Here is a 17,880-nt window from a genome sequence, read left to right as displayed (position 1 = left end):
TGCGTTGCTACCATCGCTGCTGTCACCGTCAGCAAAAACTCATCCGTCTCCTGTGCTGTCATGCGGTAATCCCCGCTCCAGACTGTACTTTCAAAGTTAGATAATTTTCTTTCTTACAGCTAGTAAATAAAATAAAACTGGAATGGAAAGGCTAATATAAACCTGGCCAGGTATCCAAATAAAGAGATCATCATTTCAATCATCGGTCACGATCCAACTACTGCTGGATGAAGACCTCACCAAGCTTTCGTAATCTCTCAGTGGTCTTGTGATGCAACCGAATCTAATTGTTTATTTGTAGAGCGCCTTCACTCAAGGCGCTTGCCATAAGTTTAAAACAAAGGTGACAGAGTAGAACGATTTAGATGGCAGAGGCGTGCAAGGTTTGAGGAATGAGTGACCACGATAGTGGGTACTTGGGATAAAAAAAAAGAATGGGGGAGGGACAGGAAGGAGTGGAGGGGTGAGGGAAGATGATGGGCGATAGAGAATAGGTAAGCTTCAATCCATCTAGCATTTGCACGCAAGCTGATTTCATCGCTCCATCTCTGTACTTCAGGTGGATGACAGCAGGTTGGCTTGGTGTTTGAAAACTAAACTTAAATTATAAAAAGTAACACACCAATGTGTCTCAAGAAGAAATAAAGAAATAGATAAGCGGTTTGTTTGACCATACTTTACCGCCACAATGTAATGAGTTATATTCTCATATTTGTATTGGTATCACCTCATTGGAAAATCCATCATTCCTATTTTATGCAATTTCTACACAAATATTACCGTAAAGAAATAACGGATTTATTAGCTTTGTATTTGTTCATGCTGTGGGGCAGTAATGATTTACTCCCTCTAAAATTCGATCAACGCTTACAATTTAGCGTCACAATTTTGGTTGTACAAATAATTTTATATTTGCCACATAATCTACAGTATCGCTCACGATGCACGAATCGTGGGCACAAGAAATAATCATTGTAGGCTCGTGCAAACGATACGCGTATAATTCATCAAACGCATGGCTGCAGTTTCATAGCGCGCTGAGTTAACCACCGCGCCCACCGATGTCACGTGGCGGCGTCATCTCATCGGTGCTGTCGTGCAAAGGGGGCCCTCGTTGGGCCACGGAACCCCACGTCACCTGTGAGCGTCCTGGAGCTTTGTGACCTCCGGGCTGGCCGGCGCGGCCAGCTGAGGGCCGTCAGCAGGGCCGTCTTGGCAGAGAAGGTCGACTTGGGCTTGGGGGCCTCCTCCGTCCCGCCAGAAAACGTGCGCGGCCTCACCAGCAAGATGTCTCGGGACGTCTCGGAGAGCCTCACCACGGCGTCTGGCGCGCCGCATTCAGGGGCCCAACGTTTGTGGCCGTCACAGTCTTATATGGGTGCTGTACGACCGTATATCAACGTAGATGTGGTTCGATCTTAAATTTGGAGCTTTCGTGACTGCAGGAATTACTCTTTGGTTCTTTCGGTAAAGTCACGTATAAAGATAAAATAATAAATTAAATAATAGCATACGACGTTTCGATTGCAACACAATATCTGTCTGCTTATATGTCTGTCGATAGTTTTCTGGTTAGATTTTTGTTGCTATTTCATTTATACCTGATGATGATTGCTTGTGTTGCAATCGAAACGTAGTATGCTATTATTTAATTTATTATTTTATCTTTATACGTGACTTTACCGAAAGAACCAAAGAGTAACCGTAGATGTGCCCAATCTCGGCAGATCTTTGAAGCCAAGTAAACTTTTTTGCCTGGTTAGTACTTTGATGGAGTGGAAGATGGCAGCCATCACCGCCGCCCACTCTGTCAAGTGAGAAATCACGACGGATGCTGTCAACGCGGTGACTGACCGAACATCGATCGTCGATCTCCCGGTCTCCAGACCAACGACACAAGTACTTTGATGGTAGATTGCCTGGGAATTCTGGGTGCTGTTCTCTTGGATTACGAGGTGACCGGGAGATGGAAGTAGAGCAATGGATCCATAAATCTATCTGTGTGGAGCACTCGGTTTTCCCACCTCGTTTAACTGGGTTATCGATTCTCCTCCCGCAAGAAGCCAAACGCTCGCTAACGTAAGTGGCTAAAGTTCCCAAAAAAAGCAGGAGCTTCTTGACAAAGTGTCTTGAGATTCTGTTAGGCTATCCTGGCCAAGGGCGATATTGGTATTGTAATATTACATCACTTTACACAAGTTAGAAATGTTTAGTGTCTAGAGTGGGTGTTCAGCACGGTACTGTTGGTCATTTGGAAAACAGGATGCATCACGTGACTTACCCCAAAACAGAATCAACATGTATATCCTGTCTCAAATCTAATTGTATGGTATATTTATTTTTATTATAACACTGCAGTAATGGTGTGCTATTTTGCTAAGCAGAGGTATTTTCTGTGATCTTAGCAGAGAGGCATGTTTATGTCACGTCTGGTCAGCACGACATTAGTTCAACAACATCCCTCGATGTAACATGTTCATTTATCCAGCTGGTTTGGCCAAGGAAATATTTAATACCATACTATGAGCTGAAATATTTCCATTATCTTTAATAGTTTGGTTGCAATTGCTTTCCCTCAATACAGCAGAATTACGCGAGAGACCTGAATCCTCATAAGGAATTTGTCTTACACCACCCGCTCACAATTGCCCTAATAAAATGTAAGTGCCATTGCAAATAGTCATCTTAAAACCCCATGAAATGAGGTTACAAGTCACATGTCGTGCAAGATTATCATCACTACCATCGGCGTTTGGTTCCTTCCGGGCAGAATGTGCACTTACTTGAATCTGTACAACAACAAAAACATTCTCAAGGAACTGCTCTGACAGACAGACAGACTCGTGGGCAGACGAGACGCTTCATATAATGCAGATTGAAGTGATGCGTAAAAAGATGTGAAACTGCTTTGTTAGGCGAGGTTTTTCAAAAGAAGGAGGGTGTTAACTAATGTTGCCATAGAGATGATCTGTACCTTCTCCGTCGGACGACTGGGGCTCTCCGTCGGGGCGATGATGGTCCAGGTCTGTCTGGACGAAGGCTTCTCTCCGCGTGCTCAGAGCGTCGCTGTCACTCGAGGCGAAGGGGTCATCGTGGAAAGACCCCGAGTGCTGCTCGGCGAGAGGAGGGGAGAGCTGGTAGCTCGGCAGGAGCCCATTGGCCAAGGATGAGCCCATTGCAGCAGCAGCAGCAGCAGTGCTTGGTGGAGACACGTGGACATTGACTGCAACGATCAATGAAGGGACACACACCAAACGACATTCATTCAGTTAATACTGGTAGGAACCTCCTGGTTACACCAGCCCACAGGGGATTATTGTGTCCGTCCGTCGTGCAGGGAGGGGCTGGGTGGGGAGGAAGGGGCTGGGTGGGGAGGGGCTGGGTGGGGAGGGGCTGGGTTGGGGCTGGGTGGGGGGTGGGAGGGGTGGGGCTGGGTGTGGAGGGGCTGGTCACCCCGTGGTGCCCTTATAAAACTCAACGTGTAACCTACTCACGCCGGCTTGTGCCCGCCCTCACAGTCGGGCATATTTGCGGAATACACCACGCCGCCGTTGACCCTGGCCATTGACCGAGCAACCCAACGTTCCTACCAGCTCCCTCCGCAGGAATGTGTTACGAGTGTGGGTGGAGTAGTAGTGCAGTGGTGCATCGGTTAGCACCCTGCGCTATGAACCGTAGAGTGGAGTTTACTTTCCGGCCACGGCTAACATGAGTAGCGAGCGATGTCTGAACCGGTCCCGGTCGCACCGCTTCAGCAAACCACACTGACAAGCGTGGTCAGGTATGGACAAGCAACCCCCATGATGGACACGGTGTGAGAAAGCCTTCGTCCACCGGTGTATTGCCAAGGAGCTGTAAGTAATCATTGTGTGTTTTGTGGAATTACTTTCCAGTGTGAATTTATGATGAACTTCTTTCTCACCGTACGTAGCCAACCGTGCTAATCGGAGGTGTGGGGGAAGGGCAACAAACTAGAGACAAAAAGCAGTTCTCAAGAAATGAGTTTACAATCTGAATGTTAAAGTGCATACCTCCCAGTGGCTTGCTAATATCAGAAGTGCATCTGCGAGCGATGCAGTGACCGTCTTTGCTCGATGGCTCGCCAAAAGCCGCTGCTGCAAGGATGACCGGAGTTTGCGTGATGGTTTTGGCTCCTTGACGATTTCAACTAGGTATTGTGATTCATTTGTGAAAAGCACTTTGTGTATAATGATCGGGACCTTATAATGTATGGATGGATGTGTGAGTTGGAGGACACGTGGGAGCTTCTCGCTTGTAACAGATGGCACTCGGCCGCGGCTCCACCAGTGAAGATCTTCTCACTCCTCACGGCTGGCTGAGCCACGGTATCTCTGCCCGGTGTGGTGTGTTTAGCGTCATCGCCAAAAGGAACTCACCCTTGTTGAGCCAGCTGTATTCTTCAACGAGCTCCTGGAATGCGGGGTAACGGCCAACCTCCTAGAGAATCCAACAGAGGAGTTGTAGAAAAATGTGTCCACTATGAACTGAACACAACACTCACGAAAGAGTTCCATTTGCCAATAAAGTTACACTTGTATGCAAAGGCAATGCCATGATTTTACTTCACCTGAGGCATGTATTACAAAGGATATTACTGGATTTCCTGTTCAACTTTTAATTCTAATAAGAGCTATTCATTTCAAAAATTTCGGGACAAATTATACGATGAACAACAATTATATGCAGCCATTCTGCTAGTGAATAAGATACAAATGTATACATCATTTTTTTTAAATCATTTGGAATCCAAACTAAACTGCACAGGATACATTGCATTCATTTAAATACACTTTTAATCAGGAATAAACTACCTTAACGAAATTGTAAATAACAGTAGTGGCCATTAAAGGGAATCAATTCTTACTCGAGAAAATTGTAAGATACACCACTTATACTTTTCATACTTGATGGACACCCAGGGAATGATTCCATTAATGCAGCATCTGACCTTGTTGATAGAATTACCGAAGATTTGGCACAGCCTGGCAATGTAGTGCAGTGTGATTGTAGTGCAGTGTGATTGTAGTGCAGTGTGATTGTAGTGCAGTGTGATTGTAGTGCAGTGTGTTTGTAGTGCAGTGTGATTGTAGTGCAGTGTGATTGTAGTGCAGTGTGATTGTAGTGCAGTGTGATTGTAGTGCAGTGTGATTGTAGTGCAGTGTGATTGCAGTGCAGTGTGATTGCAGTGCAGTGTGATTGTAGTGCAGTGTGATTGTAGTGCAGTGTGATTGTAGTGCAGTGTGATTGTAGTGCAGTGTGATTGATTGTAGTGCAGTGTGATTGTAGTGCAGTGTGATTGCAGTGCAGTGTGATTGTAGTGCAGTGTGATTGTAGTGCAGTGTGATTGTAGTGCAGTGTGATTGTAGTGCAGTGTGATTGCAGTGCAGTGTGATTGTAGTGCAGTGTGATTGTAGTGCAGTGTGATTGTAGTGCAGTGTGATTGTAGTGCAGTGTGATTGCAGTGCAGTGTGATTGTAATGCAGTGTGATTGTAGTGCAGTGTGATTGTAGTGCAGTGTGATTGTAGTGCAGTGTGATTGCAGTGCAGTGTGATTGTAGTGCAGTGTGATTGTAGTGCAGTGTGATTGCAGTGCAGTGTGATTAAACCAAAGGTTTGGCACATATACTGAGAATGCAGTGTGATTGAACTGCAGTTACAGTACTGAACATTTGAGACGTAACCCGATGTGGTATGATTCTAGAACAACGTTGAACTTTCTTTGCACCGTACATAGCCAACCGTGATAATCGGAAGTGTGCAAATAATTCATGAAATGTATACAATAAAGTATAATCTATAACAAAGTGTTGCATAGAGTGTCATATAACGTATGATAATATAACGTCATGTAACGTGTACTGTAAAATGAAGTTTCTCGCTAATTCGTAATTTGTATCTCCTCGACTGAGGCGATAAATGTCGCAAATGCACTTTGTAACGATACATTTTGTCTTCATTTAAAGCTTTCGTGACTGCAGGAATCCATTCTCTGGTTCTTTCGGTAAAGTCGCGTAGATAGAAAATTAATAGATCACGACGTTTCGATCGCAACACAAGCAACCGTCATCAGGTGAGACAAACACCGCAGGTGTCCTGCTGCCTCAGCGGTTCTCCTGCCGTGTTTGTCTCACCTGATGACGATCGCTTGTGTTGCGATCGAAACGCCGTGATCTATCAATACATTTTGTCTTTATTTTTAAATCCTTTATATTAAGTTCACTTGCTTGCTTGCTTGCGCGCTTACGACCGTGCAAATCTTTCGGTCGTTTTTTAACCCACTTTCCGGGATCCAATCGAGCTGACATTTTGCACACAGACTCGTTGTGCGTGACAATTTATTTTCGTTAAAAACATTTTCCATAACTTTACACTTTTTAGGAAAAAATAAATTATATTTAATTACCAATTGCTTAATGGTGGCAGGCAATCATCTGACCCATAGGTGGCAGCCATCTCAAGCCAGAGGACGAGAGGACTCTAGCCGCCACGCATATAAAGGATTTATAGTGAAAAACTTTGTTTTTACGGGTTAATTTTTTAACACCTCTGCCGATGCAGTGCAGGGTGCGATGTCACGGCGGTGAGCGTGGAGCCCCTCACCCGGATGGTGAGGATCACGTGCTCGTGCTGTCTCAGCGTCTCGACCGCGACCGCGTGCGACACTCCCTCGAAGTTGACGCCATTGGCAGCGACGATCTGATGACCGATCCTGATTCCGCTTCTCTCGGCCACTCCGCCGGTGTCCACCCTGGGCCGCGAGGAGAGGAGGGGCGGGGAGGGGCGGTGTTCGTTTAAACTAAAACTAAACTTTTATTTCACCAGGTAAGGCCTCGCTGCGCTGTAAAGCTCTTTTTCAGAAGCGACCTGGCCACAAATGATGGCTCAACGAAGTGGCTTATCATGTGGGAATGTACAGCAGCCAAATATTCTAAACGCAAGTTCCTAAATGTGGAGGGAAAAACCGTAGCACCGAGAGAAGATGCAAACTCCAAATATACAGCAGGCGTCAGGGTTGGAACTGAACCCACGACCTCCTGTATACCAGGCGAGGTAGTTAACATCTCGCCACCATGTGAGATGTGAGCAGCGTGATGATGCATCGATACACATCGATTCTTACGGGCCTCTGTGTGAACATGATACATCATCATTAACGAGTGTGTGCAAACTGAGAGGTAAAGAATTACTAAGATTCCGAACAAAACTGCAAATGAGACAGAGACAACGACAAATTAAACAAAGGAAATGTAAAAGGTCAAACTATGCCAGCCAAAACGGGGTCACTGCGTTACGCTTTTAGTTGCACTTCTGCAGCCGTCTGGAACGCTCTTCCGTCCGATATTAGGAAGCCACTGGAGCTATGCACTTTTAAATCATCGAGATTAAACTGCGTTTTGCGTTCAGCTTGTTCTCCTTCCCCTGACACCTCCGATTAGCACGGTTGGCGACGCACGGCGCGAAAGAAGTTCAACACGTATAAAGATAAAATAATAAATTAAATAATAGCATACTACGACGTTTCGATTGCAACACAAGCAATCGTCATCAGGTTGCAATCGAAACGTCGTAGTATGCAATTATTTAATTTATTATTTTATCTTTATACGTGACTTTACCGAAAGAACCAAGTAATAATTCCTGCAGTCACGAAAGCTCCAAAATTAAGATAGAAGTTCAACATGCAAGCATCACAATTACACGGATCGCCATAGCCGTGGCGACCCGTGTGTGTGTGTGTTTGTGTGCGCGCACCTTGACACGTAGATGCCGAGGCCGAACTCGCTGCCGCCGCGGATGTTGAGACCCAGACACGGGTCCTCTGGCGAGAGGCGGAGGTGCACAACTCGGTCCCGAGGAGCCGCGCCGTTCACGAGGTGTCTGGCTGCGACATCGACCCTGCGCGGGCACGGCGACGCACAGTCTTCGTGTGTGTGCTCTGCAGTGGAGTGGCCATCGAGTGTGTGCAGGCGGTGCAACTGCGACGTGGCCCACTGGGTGTGTAGGAGCTCAGGTGCCGGGCTATGAAGAGGGAGCGCGCTTGCCTATGTACGGTGCGATAGAAGTTCTACATGCATACGTACGGGAGAAGAAGGCAGGCAGAGGGGGGTGGGGGCTGTAGTTCATCCCTTGAAACAGGGCCCATACTGAAATTCGCTATGCCACTGTTTACTGTGTTTTTGGAAAAATGGCTATTAAAAAGAAAAAAATACCTGAATCTGGCCATGTGCATTGCTGAAACCCTCTGCCTCATCAAGTCCAAGCACAAGACTATCAATGTCCTCATCCGCGTGGCTGCCGCCTGATGAAGCTAGTTGTAATTACTGGCGAAACGTCGTACTCAGATTGTAACTGTTGTGGCTTGGCTCTCCAACACACCGGTTAGTGCTGTACCAGTGACGAATTGGCATGTCTCGCTCTATTAGCACGGATGGCTACCTACGGTACGAAATAATTTCAACAAAACGTACATATTGAGTGTCTTCAGTCACACTTATACCATCATATTTTCTCAATACCCTTTCTATGCAGTTGAACTTCACCCCTCATTCCAGGGTCTAATGAATAAAATCACTCTGTAAACTCTTTGGATGGGCATGTCTGCCCAATTTAGATGACGTCTTTTGAGATGTCGCATTCAGAAACTTTATTGACACCAGGCACAAATGTGGGTGCGTCTTACTTTCTCATAACCGATAGGTTCCTGTATTGTTGTTAATCATTGGGCCAGCTTTCTCGATTACTCGAAACTGGAGGTAACCGACTGCGTCAATTAAACTCATCCCGCTCTGGCGGAGCGCATGAGGATAGAGATGACTCGGCGGGCTTTTCAAGTAAAAAAGAAAACCTCGAAGTGAAGTAGTGGATCAATATTTGTCTTTGTGAACCCGATTCACAACAAGAGGGATTACAAACGCGTTTAAATGTGTTCTCAAAGTCCAGTTTGAAATGTAAGACTATGTTGATCATTTAACTCTGAAATCTTCTCGTACCAGTGGATGACTAAATCCACGTCCCCCCCCCCCAATATTCAAATATGCTCAAAATGTCCCCCCCAATATATTGCTATAAAAAATTGCTATGCTATGTAAATAAAAACAACACTTTGCTAAACCTTGGCCACAATATCTGGACTTGTCTTCATATAAATCAATGCATAGATTTCTGGTTATATGATTGTGGTTATGGTTGTACTTTATTAACCCCTAATCTCTGCCATTACATACAATGAAACAAGAAAAGGTTCAAAAGTAAAAACATAGCAATGTAATACAATACACTATTGGACATTATTGTAAAAAATAAAAGTCCATCCCATGTTCTTGGTTCTTTCGGTAAAGTCACGTAGAAGGGAAATAATAATATAATAAAAATAAAATGTATTGTGTTTTATTTGTATTATTTTATTATTTCCCTTCTACGTGCCTTTACCGAAAGAACCAAGAAGATGAATCCCTGCAGTCACGAAAGCTTTAAATCGAAATTTTATTATGTTTCATTTTTATTATTTTATTATTTCCCTTCTACGTGACTTTACCGAAAGAACCAAGAAGATGACTCCCTGCAGTCACGAAAGCTTTAAATCGAAATCCATCCGATGTGTTAGTAAACTTTTAAATGTTTTAGGCAAGAAATGAGTTTTCAAATTTAAATATTTTTCTGGGTTGGGACCCCCAGACACCCTGGAAGATTTGGTCCCCCCCAATGTTGACTCCATGGCGACGGCCTTGGTGCAATGGGTCTCGCTCACCACGAAATCTTCTCGCTCGAGCGCTTGAATCCCGGCACGCGGCCCACGCGGCGCACGGTGACGCGCAGGAGACCCGCGCCACTCGTGATGACCGACACGGCCGCGGCCAGGGTCACGCTCTCCACGCTCACGCCGTTCACGGCCACGATCCGGTCTCCCACGCACATGCCCTGCTGGGCTGCGGGGGTAGGGGGGGGGGTGCATAAGGGGTGCCCGCGGTGGTGGCGCAAAGAGCCGTCGTGGGTTGCAGGGGACGGGAGAGGGCACGGGGGGTGGACGCATTGTGCGTGAATTATCAGAGGGGACGCTGTGGTGGAGGAATATTGTGCGTTGGCGATTGTGGATCGCGTGCGCAGTGTGTGTGTGGGGTGGGATGGGGCGAAGAATTCCAAGGTTAATTGTGCTGCAAGGACAGGACAGTTGATGGACTGAATGTGTGTGTCAAAGTTAAGTAAAATTGTTGACTTTAAACTTTCGTGACTGCGGGAATTCATATTATTTGGTTATTTAGGTAAAGTCACGCAGCTGCCGCTGCTGTTTCCACTCCGTTAAAGGAGGAATGGACGAGATCCACTCCGCTTCTGAACAGACAATTGAGTGGATAACAGCTAAAGTTTAACAATAGGTTTTACCCTACCTGGGAAAAAAACTATTGTTATATTTTAATACTGGCAAGAAAGGTCTTATAAACAACATCTAAAGTTGCATCTTTAATCTGCTGTAAATTAGTCCATAGGGAATAAGAAGTTCTAAGAAGATTAATCGTGGTCAGTGGACAGGAATGTTAATGTGCACAGATGGGATCGTCACCTCACCCCCCCCACCCATCACCCCCCCACCCATCACCCCCCCCCACCCATCACCCCCCCCACCCATCACCCCCCCCCACCCATCACCCCCCCACCCATCACCCCCCCCCACCCATCACCCCCCCACCCATCACCCCCCACCCATCACCCCCCCCCACCCATCACCCCCCCCACCCATCACCCCCCCCCCACCCATCACCCCCCCACCCATCACCCCCCACCCATCACCCCCCCCACCCATCACCCCCCCACCCATCACCCCCCACCCATCACCCCCCCCCACCCATCACCCCCCCCACCCATCACCCCCCCACCCATCACCCCCCCACCCATCACCCCAACCCATCACCCCCCTCCACCCATCACCCCCCCCACCCATCACCCCCCCACCCATCACCCCCCACCCATCACCCCCCCCACCCATCACCCCCCCACCCATCACCCCCCACCCATCACCCCCCCCACCCATCACCCCCCCCACCCATCACCCCCCCACCCATCACCCCCCCCACCCATCACCCCAACCCATCACCCCCCTCCACCCATCACCCCCCCCACCCATCACCCCCCCCCACCCATCACCCCCCCACCCATCACCCCCCACCCATCACCCCCCCACCCATCACCCCCCACCCATCACCCCCCCCACCCATCACCCCCCCCCCACCCATCACCCCCCCACCCATCACCCCCCACCCATCACCCCCCCCACCCATCACCCCCCCACCCATCACCCCCCCCACCCATCATCCCCCCCCACCCATCACCCCCACCCATCACCCCCCCCCCCACCCATCACCCCCCCACCCATCACCCCCCCACCCATCACCCCCCCCCCACCCATCACCCCCACCCATCACCCCCCCCCCCCACCCAATGCACGCACCCGCCTGGCTGCGGTCCTCCACGCGGCTCACGTAGATGCCCAGGCCGTGCTCGGCCCCACCGCGGACGCTGAATCCCATGGGGCCATGGCCGAGTCTGTTCAGAGTGAGGCTCAGCTCGGCCGCCTGAGCTTCGCCACCTTCCTCCCCGCTCTCCGCTGCAGACACGGGGAGAAGGGGTGGTGGTGGTGCCGTGATGGACGAGGAACTGGAGCACAGCTGGTCCATTCAGTCATTCATTCGTTCATTCTGTCTGTTGTATTTGGTCGTCGTGTGTGTTGGTGTTGTACACAGAGGTGCAGCCTATGTGGGTGTAGTGAGTGGCTGGATCCCCCGACAGGTTTAGCCATGGCTAAGAGAAAATGCCCACGACATTTGGGACAAATATCGTGGAATCATTATTCTACCTTCAACAACGCTGATTATGTTGTGATGACGGAATCTTCAAATAGACAGCGGCATGCGAAATGCCGGGGCACAGAGACAGTGGCATAGTACAGATATAAATGATTCATCGAACGGTCGACGGAGAATGTGTGTAACGATGGTGGAGTTCCCATCACGTTGCATCATTGCTGACTCTCGTTTGTCCTCCTCTGAGGTGCACAATGCATCGTGTGTTCACCCTATGAATATTCAAAGCTCACCACTCGACCTTTCATGCTTGCGGAGCAGTACAATGTCGACGCTTTTGGGAGGCATCTGAATGAGCCAGCGGCTTCAAAAAGACAGAGGGAACTTCTTTAAAATGTTGTTCGTGGCAAGCGAACGTCAATGATGAATGATTTGTGTAGTGAAGGGGGTTCTTTGTCGGTGCTTTGTGAAGGATTCTTGGGTTACTATTGTCAATCAACCACACACATAATATAAAATAAACGTGGAATTTAAGTATTAAATCTTGACTTAAAGCTTTCCTGACTGCAGGAATTCATATTCTTTGGGTCTTTCGGTAAAGCTACGTGGCTTTACCGAAAGACCCAAAGAATATGAATTTAAGTATTGATTGAAAGTATGGGACTGCGGTAATCGCGACTGTCCGACCAGATCCTGAATTCATCTCGGATGATAAGCGGAGTTGAGGCTGGCTAAGGCTTTGGGCTGGCTAAGGCTTTGGGTTGGCCAGAAATTGCAGTACAGCAAATTCATTATATTTGTAGTTTTGTATTTCCCCCAAAATTATATCCCGATTCCATCGGCGTCAAGTCATGAGACAAATAATCTATTCGGATCTTTTTGGTCGTCTAAATGACCAAGACCTGGATTTGATACAAGACATCGATGATGACGCCGTGTTCTCTCTCTCTCTCTCTCGTCTTTTTCCACAACACGAGAAGTCATCCTCCCAACCAACGATCACCGCGGTTTCAAAGTTCTCTCTTCATCGGCCGCTGCCAACGCGAGACATCTCTCGTGAGTTTGAAAAGTTTCATCTGGAACAAACTTCTGCAAACGCTTATAATGATGTTGGATTTACTAGGATGCATCATACATTTGACGATGCCGACGATGCATCACATTGGTCGTACATTTAATGATGATGGTCTGTAGTCTTCATCACATACGCCTTATATTTTATGAAGGATTGAATGATGACGAAGCATCTTATATGCCCTACATTTTTACGATCATAATTACTACGATGACAAAACGGACAACAATGATAACAATACACCGCACGAACCCATTGAACACTTCTGACCTAAGCATTATCCAATGACCCCCTCACTTGGGTCGCTGATTCCTATAACCCCCTGCGGTAAACTCAGACCCCTGTACCGTGACGCACCGTCACTGCGAGGCTCCGCGCTCTCGTTCCATCCCATCGAGTCCCAGGGGGGCCCAGACGCCGCTGCCGTGGGGGGCTTTTGTCGCTGCCTGGGCTGCGTGAGCCCTCGGCTCCTGATCCTTGACCAGAGGGCCGTGGATTCTTCGGCAGGGAGCAGAGAGTCCCTCGGCGCTTGGCGAGGTCGTCCCGCGGGTGTCGTCGTCGTGCGCGGCACCGTCGCCTCCATGCGGCGGAGAGCGGCCCCCCTGCAAGGGCGGAGTCGTCTAGGGCAGCCCCATCGACGCCTCGTGTCATTGACTCGCGACGGGACGACTGTGGAAGGTGCGCTTCATCCTGCGCGGCTCTGTGTCTGTGTGTGTCTGTGTCACCACTGGGGGTCTGTGTGTGGGGCTCTGTGTCCCTGTGTGTGGCTGCGAGTACGCGTGTTGGTCGGCGTGTCACAGCTCTGGGTCCGTGAGTGGCCGTGGCCGTGGCAACGAATGCACTGAACTTGGCCGTGTGTGTGTGTATGTGGCTGTAGGTACGCGTGTGTGTGTGTGTGTGGCTGTAGGTACGCGTGTGTGTGTGTGGCTGTAGGTACGCGTGTGTGCGGCTCTATGCGTCACGGCTGCGGCTCCAGTGAGTGGCCGTGGCCGTGTAAATGAACGCACTGAACGTGGCTCAGGCCGTAATGTTGGACGCGTCTCCTGCACGTCGCACACGTGGCAACGGGAGATGTCTCGTGCACCAGATCCAATTACAGCCACCGCGCATTTGCATAGCTCGGGGTAGCGCCGCGTGTCTGCCCCGAGCCGCGGGGGCGATGGGGGCGGCTCTCACCTGCCCGCGCGCTTCACGTGGCTTGGGCAGGTCGGTGCAATTCGCAGTCGCTTTAGTTGTGCTTTTAAATCCCGTTACGTCGAATTGGCAGCATTGTTAGGAATGTTGTTTTTTTTTCTTCGTGAATAAGTTGCGTTCGGGTCTACGACGGACACGAGAAAACCCCGTAGTCGCTTTAACGTAGTCACGTCTCGTAACACTTCTAATAACACTTTAACGGCGTCACGGCTAAAAACAATTATACTGCTGTGTCCTTTACCCCGGAAAGCCGCCTCTCGACAAATGTGTTTTCAGGACGGTCCTGCAACTGGGGACGTTTGTTCAGCTCCGTTGATGGAGTGTTTGGTTGCAGGTGGGAGGAAACGGACTCCCGAAACTCCGCACACATGAATGTGGCCGCCACTTGGGAAAGGTCGTAAACCATCTGCGGCACTGCAAGCAGATTTGGCCGCGCGTCTAACATCGGAGCTACGACCCGACATCAACAAGAACACAACAACAACAACAACAACGCACGCGTTAGTGAGAGTAAAGCAGACAAAGGCGTCGTATTCTCGAGGCAAATGTGAGCCGTAGTAATCAATAGTAATCGGATACTGGGTTACGCAAAGGTGTTACTGCAGGATATTTTTGAAAAGTTTCTTCGGCCTTTGGTCTCCAAAAGGGTGGCGTGATGTTAACTACCTCGCCAAGTATGCAGGAGGTCGTGGGTTCGATCCCGACCCTGACGCCTGCTGCTGTATATTTGGAGTTTGCGTGTTCTCCCCGTGGTTGTGTGCATAAACATGTTGTACGTTTCCACATGATAAGCCGCTTCGTTGAGTTAGCATTTTTAGCCAGGTCGCTTCTGAAAAAAATACCTACATAGGCTCAGTGGGCCTTACCTGGAAAAATATATATAGTTTAGTAGGTTAAGGATAGTATGGTAAATGCATGCCGGCAATTTGATTGTTCACGCACCTGCTGAAATACCACCGCTAAGGAGTGCGAACTTGGATGGGCCACGGGACATTTGGTGATGCAGGGGTCCATCCCAGCATCCCGAGCCGCGGTCCCTGCTTTGAGCTGGAGGAAGAGGGGGGGCGTCTTTAAATGCGGGTTCCTTACAATGGAGGCCGCGTTGGGCACCTTCAGAGAAAGGTCGGGGGGGTGGAGGGAGAAGCGGTGGTGGAGGGATGATGGGAAGGTATCACTCGGGTAAGTGGGAGGCGAAGGAGGTGGAACCCGAGCTTGTCTATGTATAGTTAAATGAAACAAAATATAGGTCAAGGTCTCCGCGCCGAGTCTTAATTCTCCACTGTAAATAAGCCGGCTGCTGGCTACGGAGAAGAGGCTGGAGAGGTCTTTCCCGCGACCGACAGGTGATTTATGCGGTGGGTGGGGGGTGTAGAGTTACCGAGGCTCTTTGTATGTTGCGAAGCGGACAATTAGAACCCTGTGTGACATCGTTCGAAAGAGTTACAAACTCAACGCATTCGTCACTAACACTACCTTCAAATGAAATATATCATTTTGGCGACGTTTCGAGACAACGGTTTTTGAAATATGGATTATTTTTCCTTTCAAGGAACTTTTATTGACAAACGCGTTGAGAGTCAGTGTGTAATGTCGTTCGCGCTTGTGCGCGCACCACTGCCCAACGCAGAGCATGGAAACGAATGTGCTTAAAACCCAAGACCGGCTTCAGTCCAATCGTCTTTTGCGTCCATGGCCTCGCCTCGCCCCGGCGATTCCCATCGTCCGTAACGACGGTGACGAACCCATGATCCTCGTGTCTCTGGAGGCAGAGAGAGAGAGAGGGGGACTCTCGGGGTGGGTTGTATTTCAGCCGCTGTCAGGGCCGTCAGCGAGCCGCTTGGGTTACTTGCCGAGCTGTGTCCACGGCCAGCTGATGCACGCGCTAGACCAGGAGGGGGAATCCGCGTGTTCCCTTGCGCGTGGATTGACAAATTCTCCCGGATTGTAAGACGCACCGAGGAGTGAAGCGCACCCCGAACCTGCGAGCGGTGTCAATGAAGTCTCAACGCTGGCGTGTCTCTCTCTCACACACACACACGTGTATGTACCTACCGGATTATAAGACGCACGCCCAGCGTTTGCTGTGAAATACAGGGGCAAAAAAAAAGTTCTTTAGAAGTATTTTCTGTGTTTAGTTTGTCCTTACGCACACCTCCAATTCGCACGGTTGGATACGTACGGTGCTAAAGAAGTTCAACATATATACATGTGCGTATTATAATCCGGAAAAACTACGGTATATGCGTGTATTATATTAAGTTTTGTTGCGAGTGATGTTGGCGACGAAGCACGTCATTGTAACGCCCTCCAAAGCGGTGGCCACCTGTACGAATCTGCGAGCTCACGGGCGAGGAGGAGGAGAGACGAGGCGGCAAGCGAGGCAAAGCCCCCCCCCCCCCCCGCGTGCTGGGAGACGCGATGCCCCCCACAGCGGGGACATGGGCGAGCCGCCAGGTGCGGGCGGGACACGTGGACTCGCTCCTGGGTGCGTCTCAGCACTGCGCTCATGGGGAGCCACTTGGGGCCTCATCATCATCATCCAGGGCATCTGTGGGTGGGGGCTGCCCAACACTCGCTTCGTCGCACATGGACACATATACACGTGTGTTGTATGCATGTTGAACGCCTTTCGCAGCGTACGTAGCCAGCCGTGTTCATCGGCGGTGTTATTGCATTCCCACCTTCTGATACTGTAAATGTGCCATTAATGATTGCTGGTTGAAAGGGCCACAACATTCACGGGTGTAAACTCGCTTCAGCTGCTGTGCAGTGATTAGAGACGGTGTTTAATTCTGCAGCCAAGTTAACCTGCCCCAATAAACACGTTCCTTCGGAGTGGGCAGGTAGGAACTTGATTGGACAGCGCATTCGTGCACGACAGACAAATATGCACGACACAGACAATCCCTGGTGGGCAGTGTGGAATCTGTTGTTCCTACCTGTAACATTGAATCTACGTCCCCACGCGTCCAGTAGTTACACGTGGACTCCGATCATTGTTTGTCTGTTGGCGTTGTTTCTCTATCATGTTTCGGTCCGTCACTCCGTCTATACCCCATCAATTAGGTTTTAAATGCTTCAATTTGCTCCGAACCACCTTCACCTCATACGTTTTTAAATGCAGTGGACCTATAAAAGAGCACCCCTCGTACGAGTTTCACAGCAATTACGTGCTTCCGGATGGATTTCGACGAGACTTAAAACCGCTTACAACATTATAATGTTGACAAAATGGTTTAAAGTCATTTATTGGTCAAAATTTTATGGATTTGAATAAGTTGTCTCATTTCTATCGCTCGTGCCACATCGCTCTGGCCTAGTCCCTTTTATTCAGGAATGTTCTTTTCCAGGCGTTCGCTTCGTCGTCAATCCTTCTGTAGGTCCTCCATCTCTAACGTTGGGCTCTCCATCCTCACCCGGCATTGCACAACATACGTTAGGCACCTTTGTCCGTTATCCCGTCCAACCTGTTCTTGTCTGTATTGTTTTGATACCAGCCCACCAGCAATAACCGTCCCACGTACACATACTTTAATGCGTTTGGTAGTTGCATACCCCAATAGATATTGTTTAGCAAACGTGTTCGAAATGATTTTATGCGCCACAGTAGAATTTGAAATATAAAATTGTATCGTCAAAATTCCGAGGTGGTGGGGGGAGTTAGTCACCGCATTGGCCGAGAGCCTAACCAGCTGCGTGTGGAACTTTCCCCACAATACATCGCCAACCGCGCTAATCGAGGGAGGGGCGCGATTTCATTCCAAACGCGACTTTGGAATCTGAGAAATTCCAAGC

The 17,880-nt window shown here is 49.0% G+C and overlaps 1 protein-coding gene across 1 annotated transcript in view; it reads right to left on the bottom strand.

The window, feature by feature from the left end:
- The window catches only part of PDZD7 (PDZ domain containing 7), a 28,047-nt gene extending 14,339 nt beyond the window's left edge, over positions 1-13,708 (bottom strand). Inside the window, exons 1-8 of the mRNA XM_078599452.1 lie at positions 13,249-13,708; positions 11,465-11,620; positions 9,770-9,947; positions 7,774-7,917; positions 6,622-6,769; positions 4,398-4,458; positions 2,975-3,223; positions 1,139-1,324 (exon numbers count right to left, since the gene is read on the bottom strand). Of these exons, the coding sequence (XP_078455578.1) occupies positions 1,139-1,324; positions 2,975-3,223; positions 4,398-4,458; positions 6,622-6,769; positions 7,774-7,917; positions 9,770-9,947; positions 11,465-11,620; positions 13,249-13,474 (1,348 nt within the window). The 5' untranslated portion in view covers positions 13,475-13,708. The remainder of the gene's footprint in view (positions 1-1,138; positions 1,325-2,974; positions 3,224-4,397; positions 4,459-6,621; positions 6,770-7,773; positions 7,918-9,769; positions 9,948-11,464; positions 11,621-13,248) is intronic.
- Positions 13,709-17,880: the final 4,172 nt, after the last annotated feature.

The sequence above is a fragment of the Lampetra planeri genome, chromosome 12 (assembly GCF_965212315.1).
Source record: "Lampetra planeri chromosome 12, kcLamPlan1.2.h2, whole genome shotgun sequence".
Classification (NCBI taxonomy): Eukaryota; Metazoa; Chordata; class Hyperoartia; order Petromyzontiformes; family Petromyzontidae; genus Lampetra; species Lampetra planeri.
This window is presented reverse-complemented; position numbering and strand designations above follow the sequence as displayed.